General features: G+C 44.3%; 1 protein-coding gene across 1 annotated transcript; it reads right to left on the minus strand.

The window, feature by feature from the left end:
- Positions 1–469: 469 nt before the first annotated feature.
- Positions 470–22,181, minus strand: RNF34 (ring finger protein 34). The gene is made up of 6 exons (XM_059408378.1): positions 22,055–22,181; positions 8,714–8,932; positions 6,112–6,519; positions 4,535–4,636; positions 4,072–4,273; positions 470–1,432 (listed from the first exon to the last, which is right to left on the minus strand). Exons 1-6 carry the CDS (start codon positions 22,058–22,060, stop codon positions 1,242–1,244), a joined length of 1,128 nt encoding a protein of 375 aa, XP_059264361.1. The 5' UTR covers positions 22,061–22,181; the 3' UTR covers positions 470–1,241.
- Between the last annotated feature and the right edge of the window lie 809 nt (positions 22,182–22,990).

A 22,990-nucleotide genomic window follows, 5' to 3' on the forward strand; every position in this document is an offset into this window, starting at 1 on the left:
TATTAAATATTTTATTGCCACTTTTTTGGGTAATAGCTCTATTAAAAGATAGTCACATACCAAATAATTCACCCGAGTTTTAAGAAACCCCTACCCCCAACGTGGGGCTCAACTCACGACCCAGAGATCAAGAGTCATATGCTTTTCCGACTGAGCCGGCCAAGTGTCCCAGCAACTTTCTAAGATTTTAGACAAGTTCTTTAATTTCTCAGAGGTTTCCCATCTGTGAAACAAGGCAACCGATTTCAGAATGCTAAAGAGAAGCAGAAAGCACCCAGCATAATACCTGGTCATAGGAGACAGCAAGTCCGTAGTTAAGCTTACTGGTACATCAGCAGCAAAGGTAGATCACTGCAAGTCTTTGAAGGTGCTCCCCGTCTCCTGTGAAGAAGGGAGCCAGACCAGGTGCAGACACCCATTTGTGCTGTACCCAAGTGAATTAGGAACGGACTAGGACAATGTAAGCAAAACCATTTCTTAAAATCTAATTTTATTCCTAAAGTTCAAATTAGCTAGCGGTAGCACTGAAAATACACTTTCACTATACAAAACAGTGTAAACTGATTACACGTTAATAAAGGACTTAACACAAACACACTTCTCTAACGAAAAGAAGCTAGATGCAGCCCTTGCTCTAAAAAGCTGTACCTGAACAGAAACGGACATGTCGAGTCTAAGGCCCCGGCAAGTTGACTACAGAATGTCGGTTGTTCCCAGTTATGTTTAAACGCAGAAATAGCAACAATGTGGAAACTTACATTCATCAAATAGTAGCATTTAAAATCTACATGACTAATAAAGTGAACATTCAGAGGGGCCACTGCTCAGTGTGTACATGTGGGCCACTTGTGGACAGTGACGTCACCCAAAGAGAACAGAAGTTTCAAACATCTGAGTAGTTTAAGTTAAAAATAGGATGAAGGAGAAATAAGAGAACAGGGTAACTGTTCTCCAAAGAGAGCAACAGCTGACGCCGCAAGCGGTCTGACTCCATCAGCGATCACCGACCACGGACACGGGATGGAGCCCCGCGGGACCTGCGAATCTGGCGCAGCCACGGGCTGGCACAGACCAACGTCACCACCACTTAGGAGGGAGCTTTCTGTCCCCAGTTAGTAGTGAAAATAATTTTTAAAAATAGTTTTCGGCCTTTGAACAGTTAAGTTTCCAGTCGCTTCCATACATTGAAATGTCTGGGATGGAGCTTGGGGGCGAGTGTGCCGTTGGGAGGCGCCTGGGCTTCAGGACTTGAACACGTGCACGGCGCGCACCACGTACTGCCGGCAGATGGGACACTCGCTCATGCGCTTGCCGCACTTGGTGCAGGTGACCATATGCCCGCACTCGAGCAGGACGCAGTCGATGACAGCGTCCATGCAGATGCGGCAGAGGCGGTCATCTTCCTCATCCTGCAGCTGCAGCCGCTCGCCATCTGAAAGGCAACAGAGAGCTGGGCTGCGGGCACCGCACTGCCTGGCGGGCGCTAAGCCCCGCAGAGCCCGGGGCTGTAGGAGACTTAACCCAGCTTCTCCGCACTTCTGGTCCCTCCACTAGAAATGGCAGTGATAAGGATGCCCACACTTGGGACGCCTGGGTGGCTCAGTTGGTTAAGCAGCTGCCTTCGGCTCAGGTCATGATCCCAGCGTCCTGGGATCGAGTCCCACATCGGGCTCCTTGCTCCGCAGGGAGCCTGCTTCTCCGTCTGACTCTGCCTTCCACTCTGTCTGCCTGTGCTCGCGCTCACTCGCTCTGACAAATAAATAAAATCTTAAAAAAAAAAGGATGCCCACACTTCATGAAGTTTTATGAAGAAGAAATGAGAAATGCTTAGCTTATGGCCAGGTAGGAAAGGCCCAACAAATGTTAGCTACTTACTTCTATTTTATAGCTGTAACTCAAAGTTTACATGATAAGGAGAGATTACTTCTGTAAGTGCAAATGAAGAAACCCAAGGCTGTCCTATACCTGGGCCTCAGAGCACACGAATGGAATTCCCAACCCAACTGTGTGGCCTCGGGAAAAGTCAGTTTTCAGAGCTTCATCTCTACACTGACAGGAAAGTTCTGAAGAGTCATACATCAAGTAGCCTGTACTTGGGGGAAAGTTTAGAAGGATCTCAGAAGCCAGCTGAAGTCTGCCTAACTGTAAGCAGATAGGCCATCCTGGCTCTGTGGCCCAGATTTAGGTTCTAAAAAGATCCAAGCTCTGAATAAGAAAGGTGCTGAAGGAGTTTCAAGAGTTTATGTCGGCCTGAGGTTTGGTCCTAGAGCTACAGACACGGAGGCGTCCCTTTTTACAGGTGGTAGAGGGGACTGATGGGAATGTCATGATTTCAGTCAGAAAGAACAGAAATTCAACCCTGATGGGCCAACGGTCTCTGAATTTAAGAGAAATAACAATGCCATGTCCAGACGTTCTTACAAACCGGCGACTGGTGAGAAAGAATTCAGGGGGTAAGACAACGGATGGGCCAGGAGAGAAGACACGGGAGGGCTCCTGAGTAAAACCAGAGTCTAAGCTGTGGTCTCCTCTCCTGCATGGAAGTTTCCTTCCAACTCTTACAAGCTCTGAGCAGAAAGCAGAGGAGCCAGGGTCTGTCAAGGCTATTAGGGAAGGCTACTGGGGTGAATCACACCAGAAGTGCCCGAAGCCAGTCAAACTAGGGAAGATTCCAGCTGTGATCAAAACAAAAGGAGTTTTCCACAGGCCTGGAGACTGGACCCGGGACAGAGTAAGCAGTGAAGTAACTGAAAAAGGCACTTTGGCAAACGTGCGTGTCTTGGCCGCCTCTACCATAAACCCCCGGAGGGTGGGAATGGCCATGCACAACCAGTGCGCGCCCCACACAGTTGTACACACTCTACGCTTACTAAGCAAACGGACCTCTCCCCTCACCGCCAGAACACCGTTTCCCAGCCACAGCCTGGAAAGGCTCCAAGGATTAAGATTCCTGTGTCTACCCTTGTGGTATCCTCTTAGAAATGGATATGCCAAAATACTTCCTGCATATTCTGGACATAAGTGTTTATCAATAATTGCTGTATTATAACCAGATTTGAAGGGAAAAAAAAAACCTCAAGGTGATAAAAGTTAATGATGGGGGCGCCTGGGTGGCTGAGTGGGTTAAGCCGCTGCCTTCAGCTCGGGTCATGATCTCAGGGTCCTAGGGTCGAGGCCCGCATCGGGCTCTCTGCCGGCAGGGAGCCTGCTTCCTCCTCTCTCTCTCTCTCTCTCTCTGCCTGCCTCTCTGCCTACTTGTGATCTCTCTCTGTCAAATAAATAAATAAAATCTTAAAAAAAAAAAAGTTAATGATGGGAGAACTGTTTAGATAGTAACATAACAGGGCACCTGGGTGGCTCAGTCGGTTGAGTGTCTTGATGCAGGCCGTGATCCTGGGGCCTGGAATCTACCCACGTGGGGCTTCCTGCTCAGCAGGGAGTCTGCTTTTCCCTCTCCCTTTACCCCTCGCCCTGCTCCTCTCTCAAAACAAACAAACAAAATAGATAGGAACATATTTGTCAGTCTGAACACCACTGAAATCTTTTTTTCTTGCCTATAAAATGCTCTATGGCTTGGCCCTAAGGACTTCTGCTCCATGCCTCATCAATACGTAGATCAGGAATTCTTAACTTCAGCTTCCCCAACTCACACAGAAACCTAATACCTGATGCTAAGAACTACTTCATTTCTTTGCCTCTAGGGAATTTTTTTTTCCAGTGAGGATTTAAAAGCTACACTTGAGAGAACCTAAGTATTGGCCTGCCAGAAGAATTAGCAGGAAAGTATGCATTTTTACAGAGACAAGGAATTTCATTAGGGTTCTAACAAATTATGGCCAAGAAAACCAGACTGAACAGATGATGACCTAACTCACGTGGCAATGGCGGTCTGAGAGCCAACATCACATAATAAACCTACTACCTAACAGCGACCGATTCAGACGTCCAATTCATTCAATAAAAGGATATGTAATTTTCTCAAAAAATGTGAGTGACTTCACTGTGACCGAAACAGTTCAATTTGTAAAACTCTGAAGAAGTATAGGGGGAAGAAAGAAAAAGGAAACCTACATGACTTTTGGTTTTCTTCATTCTCTTTGTATAACCGGTTGACTTTCTCCACCAGCTCCCATTTTTCACAACAGCCAGAGTAGTTGACAAAATTCCGAGCCAGGATTTCCTTCAGCTGGCGCACGCTCATTCCTTCTACATCTTCAAGGCTTGACAGGTCAGAGAGCGAAGCTCTTACTCGCTTCTTAGAGAGCCCAGGCGTCTGCGATCACAGAGGGCTTCCATCAGCTCCGCTCCCGCAAACCAGACCTTGCGCAGCGAGGGCAACCGCACGCTTCCCTCACCCTCCCGTCGCCACTGGACACTCTTCCCAGACTCATCAGTTCTTCAAGCGCCGTCTCTATCAGGCTACATTCAAACCAGAAGAAAACAGCCCGGGCTAATCTAGCAAGAGTCCACATAGGCACTTTCCCTGCCTGCCCGGCTGGTGTGTCAAGAAAGCGAACTTTACAGGCGCACTCACCTGCTCCTCCAAGTTTTCTTCGTCCTCATCCTCCTCATCATCTTCATCCTCATCCTCTTCATCCTCCTCTTCGGTGTTTGCTGAAGCGATTTCACTTTGTACCTACACATATCGATTGGATTAGGTCAGGAATCCTATTTTCCTAACAGGATTCATCCTGTTTGTCAATATTCAACACTGGAGAAAGACCCTTCCCCCAGATCCTCCCCAAGAATGACCCCAGCACCTGGCGTACTCCATGATGACCTTGGACCTGGAGCACTGCTGCTCCTCCCAAAGAGCTGGGCGCCACATGGTTTCATCAACAACTTACCTTCCGTGAAGTTATCTCAGAAGCCAAATTCCTGTGTGTGTGTGAAACCTGACCAGAGTATTAACTCCCTGAGAAAGGCCCCATCGTGAAACACCAAAGCCGTCAGTGTATACAGCTGCCCTGCTTCGTCATCGAGAGCCCTGCGCGAGGCTGGTCTACCCAGAGCCTCGAAGATACTGACAGAAGCTAAAGCTCTAAGTTCAGCCCACTCGATCTGAAAGACACCAATCCTACTACAATGCACCTAGACGTTCTGATTCCAAAGAAGGCTTTCTAGACCTCTCGCTGATGGCTGATGCTAGTTCTAGTTCTTAGCAATTCCTCAACAATCGGAGGTGCTCTTTTTCATGAAGACCTTCAACTTGGGTTATGTACCTTCTTCCATATCCTTCTCTTCAGACTTTGACCAGAGCTCTACAATAGTTTAGGTCAGTTCCCAATTTCCAATATTCCACCGCACTGGGTCTGAAGCACCATGTTGCAGCACCCAAAGACCCCGACCTTCCAAGAATGGTCATCTACCCAAAAGTGGCACCAAGGTCAGATGTGTCTTGTGTTTGCAAGGCTGTGATGCCAGATCTCATTTGGGAAAATAATATAACTCCCAGGCTGAACTTCTCTAATTTATGACTATTTGGAAAGCAACGAGATTTCCCCTCTGCTTTTAACATCTTTCTTCAGGGAAGAGAATTAAATGTGAAGAGAATTGTTCAAAACAATCCATTCTGCATTTCAGAATCATTCATACATACAAACTGAATTATTAATTACAAGCCCTTGTGTGTTATTCAATCAGGATGCCCTGATGCACGGGGACAATATTCTGCCCTGGCATTTCTTTGAAATTAGTAGATAATCACACTGATGAATTCAGATGGCTTTTTCCCATTATCTAAGTTGGAACAATTTTACTGTAGCAAGCCAACTGGGCATTAGGTTTACTTATACTATTGTGTCCACGGTCACGGACAAATAATCTTGCAAACATTTATACGCTACTTTTCACAGTCATTCCTTCAGCAGTTAGTATTTCACTTAGGAGGAAACTGAAGTAACTAGAGTCAAGAGACCGATGAGCTTCAGACAGCTGACTTTGGGGCTACCCAGCACCTCGGCTCAGAGACTCACAGCGGGAGAGCCTGCACGCACAGTGTGCAGCAGCGTGTGGTACCTCTGCTCCCAAGGGGTTTCTGAAGCCCTAAAGGTCCCACCCTATATGGCCAATGAGCAGTGTCAGGCCCTTGACATAATTATACCCTCATACCTGTGCCAGTGCCCCAGATCCTAAGGTCCGGTCTCCACCCATAAGGTCTCCCTGAAATGAAGACATGGTAGCAGAAGGGGCTGTATAGTTTGAAAAAAATGAATGTGTAAAAAAGCTAGAAGTCTGGGACCGTGAGGAATTCAGGCTGCTCGTGTCCAGGTCATCCTCAGAGCCCAGGCCGTGGTGGCAGAGAACCAAATCTACCAAGTCTTCTTTCTCTCGACAGGTATCGATTGGGATGTTTCGAAGAATGAGATACTGCCGGAGATCCTTGACTTTTAGTCGCATTAACTGAGGGCGCTGAAAGGCCGTCTCTTGTAGTAAGTGACACGTGGAGCATCTACGGAGATTTTCTTGTAAGACTGAACAAACGGAGCAAAAATCCTTCTTGCAGTCACAACACACATGCTAAAGAAAACAGAAAGAAAAGCAGCAGCTAATGATAGCCAGACGCAGGCCACTGTGAAAGCACTAGTGTTCTTTTTGCCTTCTACTGAAATTCAATTTTAGTTTCTTTTTTTTTTTTTTAAATGATTTTTATTTATTTATTTGACAGAGATCACAAGTAGGCAGAGAGGCAGGCAGAGAGAGGAAGGGAAGCAGGCCTCCCGCTGAGCAGAGAGCCCGATGCGGGGCTCGATCCCAGGAGCCTGGGATCATGACCTGAGCTGAAGGCAGAGGCTTTAACCCACTGAGCCACTCAGGTGCCCCTCAATTTTAGTTTCTAACTGATGAAGTCTCCGAGGGCCCCTGGCTATTCTCAGAGCCACCTTTGTGTTCCAAAAGCCACAAAAATCATAACACGCGCTGCTGAAGCAGTTTGGATGCACAGAAGTTCAAATACAGCCCTTTAAGAAAAACATACACTCTTGTGTTAGTGAATTAAAACCTTTCCACCCCTTGACGCAAACATGTAATTAGCAGAACAGAGAAGACTTGAACCACGTGGAGCAGAAAGCACAACCACAAACTCTTCCTACTCTTTTCCTATGTCACTTTCCCCACTGAAAGAGAAGCTGAAGCTGGGGTGGGGGGGGGGGGCAGGGAGACCACAGAGGGAAAGAGAAGGGCAAATTATCTCTCAAGGTCATTCAAAGCAAACAAAGGATCTCACTAGTACAGTCATCTGTATCCAACTGAGCCTTCATCACGCTCAGAGCCACAGCGCTAGTAAAGCTCGAAGATGACACTAAGCTGTGGTCCGTTCTGATCGCCGCATTGTTCCCACAAGCGAACACCTTGTTCCTGCCGTACTCAGGAGGACTGAACTGACAATCAAAGACTGTGAGACAGGGCGCCTGGGTGGCTCAGTGGGTTAAGCCGCTGCCTTCGGCTCAGGTCATGATCTCAGGGTCCTGGGATCGAGTCCCGCGTCGGGCTCTCTGCTCAGCAGGGAGCCTGCTTCCTCCTCTCTCTCTCTGCCTGCCTCTCTGCCTACTTGTGATCTCTCTCTGTCAAATAAATAAATAAAATCTTAAAAAAATAATAATTAAAAAAAAAAAAAAAAAAGACTGTGAGACAGCCTCGTAATTTTCTGAGACTGGATCTCAGAAAAAATGACTTTCTTAGAGAAAATAACTGTTTTAGCCCAAGTGTTTTATGCTGAATCCCTACACAGTGGTTGTCTTTCACTAATTTCTTCACTTCCGGTTACGAATGTGGGTAGGGGGCACCTGGGTGACTCAGCTGGTTGAGAGTCTGCCTTCAGCTCAGGTCATGATCCCACGATCCTGGGATCGGTCCTGGGATGGAGTCTTGGGCTCCTTGCTCAGCAGGGAGCCTGCTTCTCCCTCTGCCTGTCACTCCCCATGTTTGTGCTCTGTCAAATAAATACAATCTTTAAAAAAAAAAAAAAGAGAAAGAATGAGAGAGAATGTGGGTAGGGGAGCACCTGAGTGGCTCAGTTGGTTAAGCAACTGCCTTCAGCTCAGGTCACGATCCTGAAGTCCGGGTATCAGGTCCCCCTGCTCAGTGGGGAGCCTGCTTCTCTCTCTGACCCTTTCTCCTCTCATGTTCTCTCTCACTCATTCTCTCCCTAAAAAAAAAAAAAAATGTTGGTGGGATACATTTCTTGAAACCTGAGGTCAGTTATAATAAATCATCTCTGAACAAAATTGCAGACTAGTTAAATCTCTTGTTCCAAAACATAAGCATCATCAGGAAGAATCAAAGTATACAGAGCTCAGAAGACAAGAGGCCTGAGCAACATGTGAAACACAGTCAGAACATTTGAGCAGTAATACAGTCCCTTCAACTGAGTACTTTTTTTTTTTGTTAAGGATACTATTTATGTATTTGAGAGAGAAAAAGAACATGAGTGTGTGGGGGGGTAAGGGCAGAGGGAGACAGAGATGCAGACTCACCACTGAGCAGGAAGCCCAATGTGGGGCTCGATCCCAGGACCCTGGAGATCATGACCCAAGCCAAAAGCAGACACCTAACTAACTGACTGAACACCCAGGCACCCCCAGTTAAGTACTTTTCTGAATGGGAAATGGTTAATAACGATTTTTGGTAATTTTAATGAAAAAAAATGATTCGTTAGCATTCAACATATAATTAAGTAATATGTCTTTTGTATATAACATTTCATCCAACTTACCTTCTTTCTAAAGACTGAAAATGAAAGTCCACAGGCTTTGCAAACTATATTGGGCCCTTCCGTAGGTGCTGGTGGGTAAGCGGAAAAATCAGAGTTTGGTGCAAATCTGAATGGACCAGTGCCTCCTGCAAATCCTGACTGCTGGCCTCTGACAGCTCCTGTTCCCATGACTTCATTCAGCAGTCCACAGCATGAAGCCCACATAGATGTGGCACCCGCCTGGAAAGGAACACAAGACCACAATTTAAACCTGAGTGGAACCTGGGCTCTCTGGGAACTCAGGGAATGCCGATCTGGAGAAATACATTTGCCCTAAATAACTAAGATGATCCTTCTAAGGAATGAAACTGGTTCATGAATTTTAGGTGTCCATTATAATTCAACATTCGTATACACTACGAGGTGATCACAAGTCTAATTCTCACCCGTCACCATACGGCTGAGCCCCTTCAGCCATTTTACCCTCCTCTTATCCCTTTCCCTTCTGGTAACCAGCAATCTGCTTTATGACTTTGTTCGTTTGTTTTTTAAATTCCACATATTAGTAAGATCATGTAGTATTCTTCCCTCTTTGCCTGACTTGTTTCACTTGGCATCATTCCCTCAAGGTCCACCTGTGTTGCTACAAATGGCAAGATTTCCTCCTTTTTGAAGGCTGGGTAGTATTCCGTTACATGCACCGACCCCCTCTTTTTTATCCGTTCATCCACCAAGGGACACTTGGGTTTTCCTATCTTGATTATAGTGAATAATGCTGCAGTGGACGTAGGGAATGCATAGATCTTTTTGAGTCAGTGTTTTCATATTCTTCAAATAAATACCCCAATGGAATGGTTGGGTTATGGTAGTTCCATTTTCAATTTTTCAAGGACCCTCCATACTGTTTTCCACAGTGGCTACACCAATTTACATTCCCACCAACAGTGCACAAGGGTTCCCATTCCTCCACAGCCTCGCCAACACGTATTATTTCCTGTCTTTTTTATAATAGCCATTCTAATAGGTGTGAGAGGATATCTCACTGTGGTTTTGAGATTATTCTTTGAAGCACTAAAATTTTAAGCTCTTTGGAAAGGTAATTTCTGGTTTTTCGTAGAGTATTTGGAAATGGGGAAACTTGTGACATCATTAAGTAAAAGGAAAAGATACAATATGAACCCAATTTTGTAAAAAAAAAAAAAAAATCCACATAACACTGAAACAGAGATACATGCACACAGAGAAAAATAACTGGACAGAAATACAGGCTGTGCAACATGCGGGATATGCGCACACCAGCACAGCTGTTTGCTGTTTATCTGAAATTCAAACTTGACTGAGCACCCTGTACTCTACCTGGCAATCTTTACCTGGTGGTGATCACTGTACTAGATAGCACCGTCCTACAGGTTAAGGGAGATTTTCCCAGTTATCACTTAGCAAACAGAATATAAATTCAAATTACTTAATTTCATTAAACGTCTGTCCTCTCATTTTTAGCCATGCATAATAAACTATGGCACATATAAATTTAATTTTGAAAAAGTGACTGGGAAAACATCAAAATGTGCACTGAAGCTCTAGGGTTTAATATAACTCTTATAAATCTATTTTCTTTAACCCACTGAGCCACCCAGGTGCCCCTATAAAATCTATTTTCTTGAGTTTTTCTCTACCGCCCAAGCTCTTTATAAATACATTACTTTGATGTTAAAAAACTATTTTTAAAAAGCAGTGATCCTATCTTTTCAAACTGAAAATACTAAACATAATTTCTGATGACTGGATAACAGTAATGACCTTCCAGGGCGTAAGGGCTATTTGTCAACCCACTAAATGACTGGAAATTAGTGTACTGCCTTTGTTTTTCTCTTGTCTCTTGCCTCCTGTCTCTCACCACTGCTCACCTTATACTCACCTCCAGCAACCAGTTTCCTTTTTTACTGCAGACTCAGCAACCGGATAACCAAGCTGGTCAGAAGTACATATGAAAATGTATTTTCAGTGAGCACTCAAGGCACTTTCCCATGCGAAGGTATAAGAGCTATAGTGTTTGGAACTAGTGAGCTTTTACTCCTTGTCCTGATTCTTAAACACATTCTAGACTCTAGATTATGCAATAGGTAATGAAGTCCAGGTAGGTGAGATGTGATTTAGTTAAAATGGCAACATAGTTCCAGACTTTAGTATCTAACTCTATCAAACATTTACTCTGTCCAACAAGTTCTTCAGAAACTTTTTTTTAAAAACAACCTTTAAGGGCTATTCAGAATGCTATAGAAGACTCATGCTATTCTTGCTACTTCCCACACATAATGCTATATTAAATATAGGGGAAGGAGAAGGTAAAGCAATAAGAAACCACAATACAGGGTTCAAACTGTCTCAAGTCTCAGGGTCACTGACTTGAGTATTACATAGCTTCGTACCCTATAATTCTAGAGAAACAGTGATGCCTTTAAAAGTCAGGTTAAATTATAATTAATAGTTCACACCTCTAAATAAATATATACCTCAGACTCTAGAGACATGATGTTTAAACATAAAAGCATGAAAATCCAGATTAAGTTCGTTTAAAGTGGGTGTTCTTCTTTGCGGTGAGCACATAACGTACAGAGGTGTCATTACATTACACACCTGAAGCTAAGGTAATGCTCTATGTCGACTACACTTCAATAAAAACTTTTAAAATTAATTTTTTTTTAAAGTGTTCTTTTAGGGGCGCCTGGGTGGCTCAGTCGTTGGGCATCTGCCTTCAGCTCTGGTCATGGTCCCCAGGGTCCTGGGATCGATCCCCGAGTCAGGCTCCCTGCTCAGCCGGGAGCTTGCTTCTCCCTCTCCCTCTCCACCTGCTTGTGCTCTCTCTCTCCACTTCTCTCCTGTCAAATAAATAAATAAAATCTTTTTTTTTTTTAAGTGTTCTTTTAGCAAAAGATTCATCCTCAGAACTTTAAACGATGAGCTGCTGGAGGGCCTGACTGACTCAATCAGTGGAAATATGTGACTCTGGATCTCAGGGTCATAAGTTCGAGCCCCACGTTAGACAGAGAGATTACTTAAAAATATTAAAAAAAAAAAAGGGTGAGCTCTTAAAACTGAAAATGTTTTTACAAATTCAATTTGTGGGGCACCTAGGTGGCTCAGTTGGTTAAGCATCTGCCTTGGCTCAGGTCATGATCTCGGGGTCCTGGAATCGAGCCCTCTCCAAATCAGACTCCCTGCTCAGGTCGGAGCCTGCTTCTCCCTCTCCTTCTGCCCCCCCTCCCCCCCCCCAAATTGTGTTCACACTCTCCCACTCAGTCAAATAAATAAAATCTTTAAAGAATAAAATAAAAATTCAATTTGCAGTACACCTGAAACTAACTAATATAACACTGTTAATTATACTGGAACTTAAAAAAAAAATGGTTTTCAAGTTTGCCATTGTGGGGGGGATTCAACTTATACATATCATTTTTGGGGGTGAAACACCTCAACTCCAGAAACTACCACTGGAATAAACTCTTCTTCATTCTAGTTTAAAGTAGCAGTTTTTGGTGCGCTTCAGCTTCCTGCTGATCTAGGTAGTAAACACTACCTAAACTAACACTACTAAAGCTGTGTTGGCTTTTATCCCCTTTCTGATTCCCAGTGATGCTGCCTCCCGGACTCACCTGCAAGTTCCTTGTGAATACAACTCCCTTCTTCTACAACATCTAGCTCGATCACCATGACTAATAAGAACTGTCTAACAGGTTTCTTTGCATTACCTTTTTACGGTAATATAACATCAAATTTTGCATGCCGCCTAGAAAGATCCAATTGTGACTAGTCGAGAAAGTATTACAGGTAAAAAGGATTCTGGCCCAGCAGGCATGAAATCTCAAATGATACTTACAAGCAGCACTGTCACAGCTCGTTCTACCAGAAAGCAGTTTTCCAATGAGAGTTAAGGAAGAATACACATTTTCAAACTCTATTAATGAGTATAATCATTAAAACTCTAAGCTGAAAATATTCACAGCTCTAGTAAAGGGAAAAGAAGGATTTATTTTGGGAAAACAGGTAGAATCTCTATACAGGCATCAATACTGGAGAGTCACAATTTCATCCCATTCCTTGTTTCTATAAAGGGGAGAGAATTTCCTCTTCAGAAGGAAAGGAAGTGAAAACAGTGAAAGGAAAAACAGTGACAAGGAACACTCCTATCTTCTTTCGGGCATCTCATTACAAAATAAAAAACAAAGCTCAAGCCAACTCCTAAAGTGTTGTCCCAGGCAAAAACATGTTGCTACAACCTAATATTTGGCATAACTCAGCCAAAGACCATAGCAAAGGGAAAGAGGAAACACATGAAAAGACCTAGGTCTCAGCTTCATTAGATCTGTGAACTTAGACAAAATCTCCCAATATGAAAATACTCTTAACATCACACTCACGGGTAAACCTACGTATGTGTACTGTTACCCTCTAATGACAGCGTTTGCAACACCCCAGTCTTCTTCTAAGTTCAGAAATTTGAAATTGTGGAAGCTCCAGTCACTAGTTTTATTTGAAGTACCTTTCTTTCACATCCAGCATATTTTATTTTATTTTTTTTTTTTTTAAATTAAAGATTCTATTTATTTATTTGACAGAGAGAAATCACAAGTAGATGGAGAGGCAGGCAGAGAGAGAGAGGGAAGCAGGCTCCCTGCTGAGCAGAGAGCCCGATGTGGGGCTCGATCCCAGGACCCTGGGATCATGACCCGAGCCGAAGGCAGCGGCTTAACCCACTGAGCCACCCAGGCGCCCCACATATTTTATTTTTATTTATTTTTTTTTAAGAATTTATTTATTTATTTGACAGAGAGAGATCACAAGTAGGCAGAGAGGCAGGCAGAGAGAGAGAGGAGGAAGCAGGCTCCCTGCTGAGCAGAGAGCCCGATGCGGGGCTCGATCCCAGGACCCTGGGATCATGACCTGAGCCGAAGGCAGTGGCTTAACCCACTGAGCCACCCAGGCGCCCCCCACATCCAGCATATTTTTAAAAATCCATTCCATTCCCTGCTAAGCCTCTTGTTTTCTGGCAACCCAGTGTTAAAATGAAAGTGATTTCTTTGGTGATTTGAGCCTTCCCGACTGCTTGGGAGCAAGTATTTTCAGGTACCACAGCAGCTTCTGTCAAGGTCTCTTGATAGGAAATTACACAGGCCTGTGAAGTGGCTCACAAAGTCATGGTTGGCCTCAACAAGGGAGCCTTAAGAAATCCTGATGCCTGGGTCCCACCCCAGATACACTGACCTAACTGGTCTGGGGTATATAGCCTGAGGCATCAGATTTTTTTTTTTAAGGAATTGCCACCCCCAACATGGGGCTCAAACTCACAATCCCGAGACCAAGAGTCCACATACTCCACAGAGTGAGCCAGTTGGGTGTCCCCAGAATTTTTTTTTAAAGTTCCGCAAGTGATTTGTATTACAGTGAAGGTTAAAGGGTGAACAACCGCTCGGTTTAGGTGCCCTCTTCCTGCCTACATGGTTTTAGCTGAAGACCACTCAGCAGAATGCCGATTAGAAGGGGCTGTGGTTACTTCCTGTTCCTCTTAGAGTTCCAGGAGCAAGACGTTAGCCAAACGCTCCCCACAACCTGTCGACAATTTTTCCCCATAGGAGTGGGTCATGTCTCCAGTGATGCTTCTCCCTCTATAGTCTCCCCTAATCCCTTCAGAAAGGCTTGGCTGTGGGCGTCTGGGTGGCTCAGTGCATTAAAGCCTCTGCCTTCAGCTCAGGTTATGATCCCAGGGTCCTGGGACTGACCGCATCGGGCTCTCTGCTCAGCAGGGAGCCTGCTTCCTCCTTTCTCTCTGCCTCCCTCTCTGCCTACTTGTGATCTCTGTCAACTAAATAAATAAAATCTTTAAAAAAAAAAAAAAAGAAAGAAAGAAAAGAAAGGTTTGGCTGAGTTTCTAACCATCTCATGGTTTCTTAAATTAGTTCCTTTCCACATATTGGCCTGGAACTTTTGCTTAAATTAGTTCCTTTCCACATATTAGCCTGGAACTTTTGCTGAAATTGGTACCTTCCTTCATTTTTCATTTATTCCCTCATTTTATTTACTCTTTGCTTTTGGGCCTTAACTTTTTATTTCCTAACTTATTCCTCTACATGTTTTGTGTGATATCTCTGATCCTAGGAAAGACAGTGATTTCTGGGACAAAACCCACCATCATTCAAACTATTTTTGTCCTTCATCTCCAAGTTGAAGAATCCACTCAGAAGAGGGCTCTCACTAGGTCTGGTAGGGCTCCATCTCTCTGCCACCCCTTTAGTAGGTTTCATCTTCTAGCACTTCCCTGTCAAGTCCCAATTTCCTAAATGTTTTCTGCATGTCCCCTCAGGGCACAGGTATCCCTACCTCACAACCATCACCTTCACATTCACTTAATAAGAATGCTTGAAGTGTCCTATACCAATCTTTCCCTTCTCAACTGTCCAAATTTTGTTACTACTTGACATGACAGTCCCAAATTTCAAGTGACAGAATCTATTAAAGCAATTAGGAAACTATTTCAGAGAGCACTGACCCAAAAGTTTACTGAATGTGGGATCTTCAAGGGGGTGTGGAGAGGGAACCTGCCAGCTGATCCTCTGAGCTCCTGACTCTGCCTCTATTTCCTTGGAGCCCAGTTACCAGATCTTGTAAGGTAATAGCCAAAAAGCTTTTCCCCTTTTGCATCTTCCCTTTAAAAGTTTTAGAGACCCGGGTTCAGGTTCCTTCCCTCTGTCTTTCCCATGCTTTAAGACCTTCCACCAGTTGGGGCGCCTGGGTGGCTCAGTGGGTTAAGCCGCTGCCTTCGGCTCAGGTCATGATCTCAGGGTCCTGGGATCGAGTCCCGCATTGGGCTCTCTGCTCAGCAGGGAGCCTGCTTCCTCCTCTCTCTCTGCCTGCCTCTCTGCCTACTTGTAATCTCTCTCTGTCAAATAAATAAATAAATCTTTAAAAAAAAAAAAAAAAAAAAGACCTTCCACCAGTTTAAGCAGCCTGCATTCCCTTCTTTTGTCTTTTACTCACTCTCTGCTCACCTTCTGGTGGTAAGATTGAAACACTTTCCAAACTATTCCATTTCCTCCTAGATTTTCTGGGCAAACCTAATTCCTTAGACAGTGCAGAAGGCACTGCCCTTTGGCTTCTAAATTTGTAGTAAATTGAGTTGTTTCCCTGCCCTGATTCCAAGCACAAGGTATGGTGACCTTTGTGTGATTAAAAAAAAAAGCTACACCCTTTCCATGAGTGATCCAAAACCAAAGTTTGGATCTCTAAAAACTACAGTAATGATCTGGGCTTATGTGACTAACAATTCTAAATCCTACTTGGAACCATGGCTGACAGCAGGACTTGACGGGCTAAACCACATGAATCTAAGAGATTGGAAAGAACAATCTGTAAAGATGGCTACGTTTCCTTCCTTGACCATAAATGTAGTTCAAAAATGGAGAATAACTGAATAAGGCAACCATCTACCTATGCCTGGCACAAAACTAACTCAGGGAACTTAGTGGTTTGCAGTTTATTTTCTACCCACCAATGACTAGTGAAAAATAAATGGATTTTCATAATCTAATTTCCTACATACCACCGTAGGCCAAAATTGCTCTTGAATAATTACGGGACATGGCCTGCCTGGCTTGTATTAGTCAGAACAAGGTATCACATTAAAAGCACACATGGCCCATGGTAAAAAATCAAATTCTAAAGCTTCCTGTCCAGTCTGGCCCAGACACCTAGATGTCCTCAAGTTATTCTGGGATCCAATGCCAGTTCTTGTGTTTTTTCCAAAGCCAGTGCACCAAGATCATAGGGGGGCAGTAACTACCTTTTTTTGTACTCCCAGTTTGAAACCAATTAAGAAATAATGCAAACAGTAGTTTAAATGTGAAAGCATACCTTTAGCTCTATAGCCCATCAGTCCTGATAACAGACCAGTAACCAGCAAAACTGACCAACAGAAGCTTAGCATGGAGTTGACCAGAATGCTATCACCCCATAGGAAGACAGACCTGAGTAGGTCCCAGAAAGTGCTGTTTGGCTCCTATACTAACACTCAGCAACATATTTCTCTTCTTTCTCTGATAGCATAAAGGCTGAAAGTGTTTGTCCTATATTGTTTCTTCCTAGAGGATGAATCAGAAAGTCTCTCCCCTCTGCAGGAATATAAAGGAGGGAAGGGAATATATTCACAAGCCTAAACAATTTGCGTGCGAGTGGGACTGAGTTTCCACTGCTGTGACATTTGTTTCCATGATACACCACCAATATTACAAGCACTCTCTCAGATTCCTCGGTCAGATTCACACAACATAAGTCCATTCTGAATCACCATCTTAGTCAACAAAACCAAGAGAAAATGTGTTGTTTCTTTGCAAGAATGATAACCAAGCATCACTCTGGCACAGTGCCAGTTTTCAAATGGCCTCAAGGTTCAACCATCTTTTTGTGTAGGTGTGTGTGTTTGTGTGTGATCTAATATGCTTTATTTTTTAAGATTTTATTTATTTATTTGACACAGAGACAGCGATCACAGTAGGCAGAGAAGCAGGCAGAGAGGGGGGAACAGGCTCCCTGCTCAATGAGGGGCTCGATCCCAGGACCCTGAGATCATGACCTGAACTGAAGGCAGAGGCTTAACCCACTGAGCCACCCAGGTGCTTTTAGAATCCCTATTGGGGGGGGGGGGGGATAATTCCAAAACGCTCAATTTTTAAAAGTTTGCTACAAATTTTGAATCCTATTCTAAACCACATCAGGATGTGATCCCTTTTAATAATTCCACCAAATATTATAATAACCAGGCAAACTAGAATGAGTAAGAAAAGCCATGCTGGGGAACCTGGGTGGCTCAGTTGGTTGGTTAAGTGTCTGCCTTCACCTCAGGTCATGATCCCAGGATCCTCCAACAGAGCCCCATGTTGGGGTCCCTGCTCTCTGCCTGCTGCTCCCTCTGCCTGTGCGCTTGTGTGCCCATACTCTCAAAAATGGATAAATAAAATCTGTTAAAAAAAAAGAAAAAGCCATGCCGGTTTCCATGAAGATTAAATGACAATCAATGAGAAAGTTCATGGATTTGAAAACAGCAGAAAACTAATGATCATATTCTAATACTTTTTTTTTTTTAAGTAAGCTCTCCACCCAATATGGGGGTGGAGAACTCACGACTCTAAGAGTCACATGCTCTACTGAGCCAGCTAGGTGCCCCTATGTTATTTCCTTTGATTAAAATAGGTAAAGAGGAGCGCCTGGGTGGCTCAGTGGGTTAAGCCGCTGCCTTCAGCTCAGGTCATGATCTCAGGGTCCTGGGATCGAGTCCCGCATCGGGCTCTCTGCTCAGCAGGGAGCCTGCTTCCTCCTCTCTCTCTCTCTGCCTGCCTCTCCAACTACTTGTGATTTCTCCTGTCAAATAAATAAATAAAATCTTAAAAAAAAAAAAAAGGTAAAGAGCAATAATAATAATGCCATCTCCTAAGAGTTGCTTGTCATAACTCTAAATTAAATATAATACCATATACAGCTACCTTAAAGAAAAACCTCCAAATTTCAAATTCAAGAGTATTAATTTTCTTGGATGTTGTATGAAGCTTCTAGAACCAGGCAGGAATTCAGTTCTTCCAATAATGAAAGCTTCCTTGGAGAATTCACTCACCATGTGTTATTTTCAATTCCAAACAACTTTGTTTGCTAAAAGTCAATGTCCTTGTGTTAAGCAACATGAAAAGATGTTTCAAACCTTAGCACCAGTGATAGAAAAAAATAAATTTTAAAAAATAAAGTTGAAATTTCAATTAGTTTAAACTTTCCTACAGAACTTAGGAATAACAAAAGAAACAAAGCAAAGCAGAAGAAACAGTTGAGAAATTGAGATAATTATAAAAAACGTTTAACCTATTTAGAGCCACTTTTTTTTTTTTTTTTTTTTTTTAAGATTTTGTTGATTTGACAGAGACAGCAAGAGAGGGAGTACAAGCAGGGGGAGTAGGAGGAGAAGTAGGCTTCCTGCTGAGCAGGGAGCCTCATGTGGGGGCTCGATCCCAGGACCCTGGGATCATGACCTGAGCTGAAGGCAGGCGCTTAATGACTGAGCCACCCAAGTGTCCCTATTTACAGCCACTCGAGAAGAATATTCTCCTTAAAATGTGAAAGCATCTCTTATTGAAACTGCTGCCTCAACTGAAATAAAATTTGCAAAAAACTCTACCTTTTACATTACCAAATAATCAGACCATATACCACAAACGAGGAAATTCTACATCGTAAATTCTTTCTCTCCTACAATCTGGACATTAAGCAGGCTGCAAAAACAGATGTTGATCTTAAAAATGCATATTTTTTGGTAGGAAATTTGGCCAAACTGGTAGATGGATTTTTAGAGTAAGGTGTTCTGGAGATCATAAATATTACCTTCCTCTTATTTGGGTTTTGTTTTGTTTTTAAATAGTATACCTGATCCTTAGCACCACTCCCCCACCTTTCAGAGAAAAACAAAAAACAAAAAACAAAAACACCGCCAAGGAAATTATATCCAACAGATTTCTTTCTCCTTAATTTTTATTTTGAACTTGAAAGAATGAACATGATTAGTACAATCAGGGGTGTGCTCAATATAAATATGGAAAAACACGAAGGAGGGTTAAATCAATATAGGACACCAATTTGGGTTTTTAAAACCCCTTAGAGGGAATTAATTAGATGCTATTCTAAGGTTAAACAGTTACTTGAGTTTTTGAGAGGCAAAACTTACTTCAAAACCTCAGTTTGTAGGCAAACAAGTTAAAGGAAGAAAGTAAGTACCCATTCTACACATACTAAAATCAGCTACTCCTGGGGTTGAGTGAAGATGTAATTTTCTTTTTTTTTTTTAAGATTTTATTTATTTGAGAGAGATCACAAGTAGGCAGAGAGGCAGGCAGAAGGAGAGGGGGAAGCAGGCTCCCCGCTGAGCTGAGAGCCAGATGAAGAGCTTGATCCCAGAACCCTGAGATCATGACCTGAGCTGAAGGCAGAGGCTTAACTCACTGAGCCACCCAGGCACCCCAAGATATAATTTTCTGATTGTTTAACTCTCAAAAGTAATTTTAATTCCCCTGAAAGAAGTGATTGCTTCAGTGAACTTCACATGTTAGGATTCCATGGCATCAGGAATCACTGACCCTGCCCAGAAATCTACAGATGAGCATGTCCACAATTAATTTCAATTTTAAACAAAGTTAAATAATAAACAATAGGGGTATCTGGGTGGCTCAGTGGGTTAAAGCCTCTGACTTCTGCTCAGGTCATGATCCCAGGGTCCTGGGATCAAGCCCCACATGGGGAGTGCAGCGAGGGGGGTGGGGGGTCTCTGCTCAGCAGGGAGCCTGCTTCCCCACTCTCTCTGCCTACCTGCCTCTCTGCCTACTTGTGATCTCTCTGTCAAATTAAAAAAAAAAAAATTAAAAATAAACAATAGCACAAATCCTGTATTTCAGGAATCCACTTTCCATAAAAACATAAATGAAAAGCAGCTATCTTCGTAATAGTCCTCTTGCACAGACTGGTGTCTATTTTTTGCTTCATAAAGTATGTTACCTTTTCTACATTTTCAACTACCACCAAACTTTTTTTCTAAAATGTCAACTCAGAAAGCACAGTCTTCCACATAAATTGATTTTAAAGAACTTGATTAAAAATTTCAACACTGGAGATGCATGGGTGGCTTAGGTCATGATCCCAGGGTCCTGGGATGGAATCCCACATGGGGCACCTTGCTCGGTGGGGAGTCTGCTTCTGCCTCTGCCTGAGACTCCCTCTGCAAGTAAATAAATAAAATCCTTAAAACAAAAAAAAAATATTTTTTAATTTCAACACTGGACCTGTCAATACTTTCCTCTTTCTACACCTACTTCATTGATGGGTCACAAAGTTAATACTAAACAGGATACTGACATTCTTTGAGGCCATATGTATATATATGCATACATATATGTGTCTGTATACATATAAAGATATATATAAAGATCCCTGTTTTGTTTCTGAATCTTAACACAGCAAGAAGATGGTTTGCAGCAAAGAAAGCTAGTTTTAGATATGTTAATATCTAGTATCTTCATACTTTAACACACAGTTCAAAAAGTTTCCTATTTCCAAAAATCTTGTTTACTGAGGCCAGAAATATCCTTTTTTGCTCTTTAGCATTTTGCTTTTGATACCTAATGTCATATTCTGCTTTGTAACATGGTTACCTGAGAAAGTCTCTTCTCTTGATTGGCACACTCCTAAAAGGTGAGATCGCATTTTCAATTACTCCAACTTGGCAAGTCTCCCTCTCACTAACACAAAGGAACTCTTCGAGAAAATATCTGCTGAATTTCTCTAGCCACTTGGCACTCCCTGTCAATCTTCCACAGCAAATTTCTGAGGCTCTGTGAGGGTAGTTTTAAGCTAGCAGTTCACTCTGTTAGTTCCCTTACCCGCAACAAACACGCCTCTTCACAGGGATGAAAGAAATCGTCTGGGTCTGAAAGAGTATCACTTGACGACTCACCCCACTTGGTTTGAGTTCAGCCGATGATGAATCAATACCTGAATTGATTGTCGTACACAGAGCTCTTTAGAACTCCGAGATCAAGTTGAGAAAATCAGCTCCCAAAAGTAGGCCAGAATCTCCCCCCCTTCCCCCTTTTCTTAAACTTCTCACTCACTGGTGCTCCCACGCTCTCACACCCACCTTGAAGAACTCAAGCTGTCAAATTACTTGCTGCGTACCTAGTGGCGATGGAGACACGTCTAGTTTGCTAGCGCTCTAGGTCACGGCCCCAATAACAAGCCTACGCAGAAATCCTTCAGAAGGGTGGGCTCCCCGCCCGGAGGCATTTCTAACCTGTTAGCCTAGCCCCAGCCTCACGACTCCCCGCACTACTCTTCGTCCCTTCGTCCTGCAGTCTCCGTCCTGCGACAGTCCCGTAGTGTTCCCGACATTTGGGTTAGTTCAAGGACTCGGGGCGGGAGAGGGCACGCTGTGGGCAAAGGGATGGAGAGCTGAGGCGGGAACCAGGGGGTCTGCTTGAAGCCCCCGAGGAAGCGGAAGGGCCAAGAGCAAAGACGGGCCCACCAGGCTTGAGCGCGGGGGGCCGCCCGGCCTCTCCCCCCTCCTCAGGCTCGCTGAAGGGAGCCGCTGTGGGAGCTGGAGAGGTCCTGGAGACCAGGATCTCCGCTCTGGGCTGGTCAGGGCCCGGATGCCGGCCCGGGACGTCCCCCAGCGGAGCTCTCCGAGTGCCTGAGGGGAGAACCGCTGAGGCTAAAGGAAGGCACTTCAGGCTCCCCGGCCAGTTAGGAGAGGCGAGGAGGAACTGCCCGGCCCCACCGGCCCCTCACCTTCATGGCCGCGACCGCCGCGTCTCGGTCGGCTCTACCGGGGAACTAAGCACCATAGCAGCTCCTCGAACAGCCGCCCTCCTGCCTTCTGGGCGGCGATTACGGCACCTCCCGCGGCGACCGAGCGTCCCGACGTAGGGGCGTAGTCACGCCCGCCTCGCGCCCGGGAAGATCGCCGAGCGGCGGGCGCGGCGGCCAATCCGAAGCCAACGCTCTGGGGGCTGGTCACCAGAGCCAATGAAAAGGAGGGAATGGGGCGGGGCCTTTGGGCTGCCGGGTAGGCGGAGGAAGACTCCATTCCATCCAGAGCGGTGATGGGCGGGCCTGGGCGTGGCGGGAGGCGCCCGCAGGGACTGGTTTCTTGGTTGGGTCGCTGAAGTAGGAGTCGGCGTTCCTTGAGGAACCCGTATGCTGGAGATTTAGCTTTCAGGTTAGGTGGTCAAGTTTCCAGGGCAATGAAGGCAGGAAGGGGCGTGGTAAATTTGAAAACCCCGGTTGGTTTGAAGGTTTTATTCTTTTCTTTCTTTCTTTCTTTTTTTTTTTTTAAATAGCCGTCAGAACCGGGCCTCGGATTTCCTCCGAGCTGTTCAATCCGCTCACACTCGGTAATGACCTTAGGTCTCCTCTCTGGAGGGTCGGGTGAGCAGCGGCAAGCTACGCACTCTAAGAAGACGCGGCTCTAATAACAAGCTTTTATTGAAAACACTTAAACCAACGGTTCTCAAATCCCAGCTGCCCTTTTAGAGCGACGTTCAAAATAACCAAATCCTAATCCTGACACGACGAGGGGATTCGGATGAGCCCTTGGAACTGACTTTATGTGATCAGAAAAAATTGAGATGGTAAAATAAAGTATCGATTTCTTCAGCCCGACTGGATGACACTCAGTTGGTTTTGCTTTACTACGTCTCCCCTCTTAAATCCACCAGTATTTAA

Source organism: Mustela nigripes, chromosome 8 (assembly GCF_022355385.1).
Source record: "Mustela nigripes isolate SB6536 chromosome 8, MUSNIG.SB6536, whole genome shotgun sequence".
NCBI classification, from domain to species: Eukaryota; Metazoa; Chordata; class Mammalia; order Carnivora; family Mustelidae; genus Mustela; species Mustela nigripes.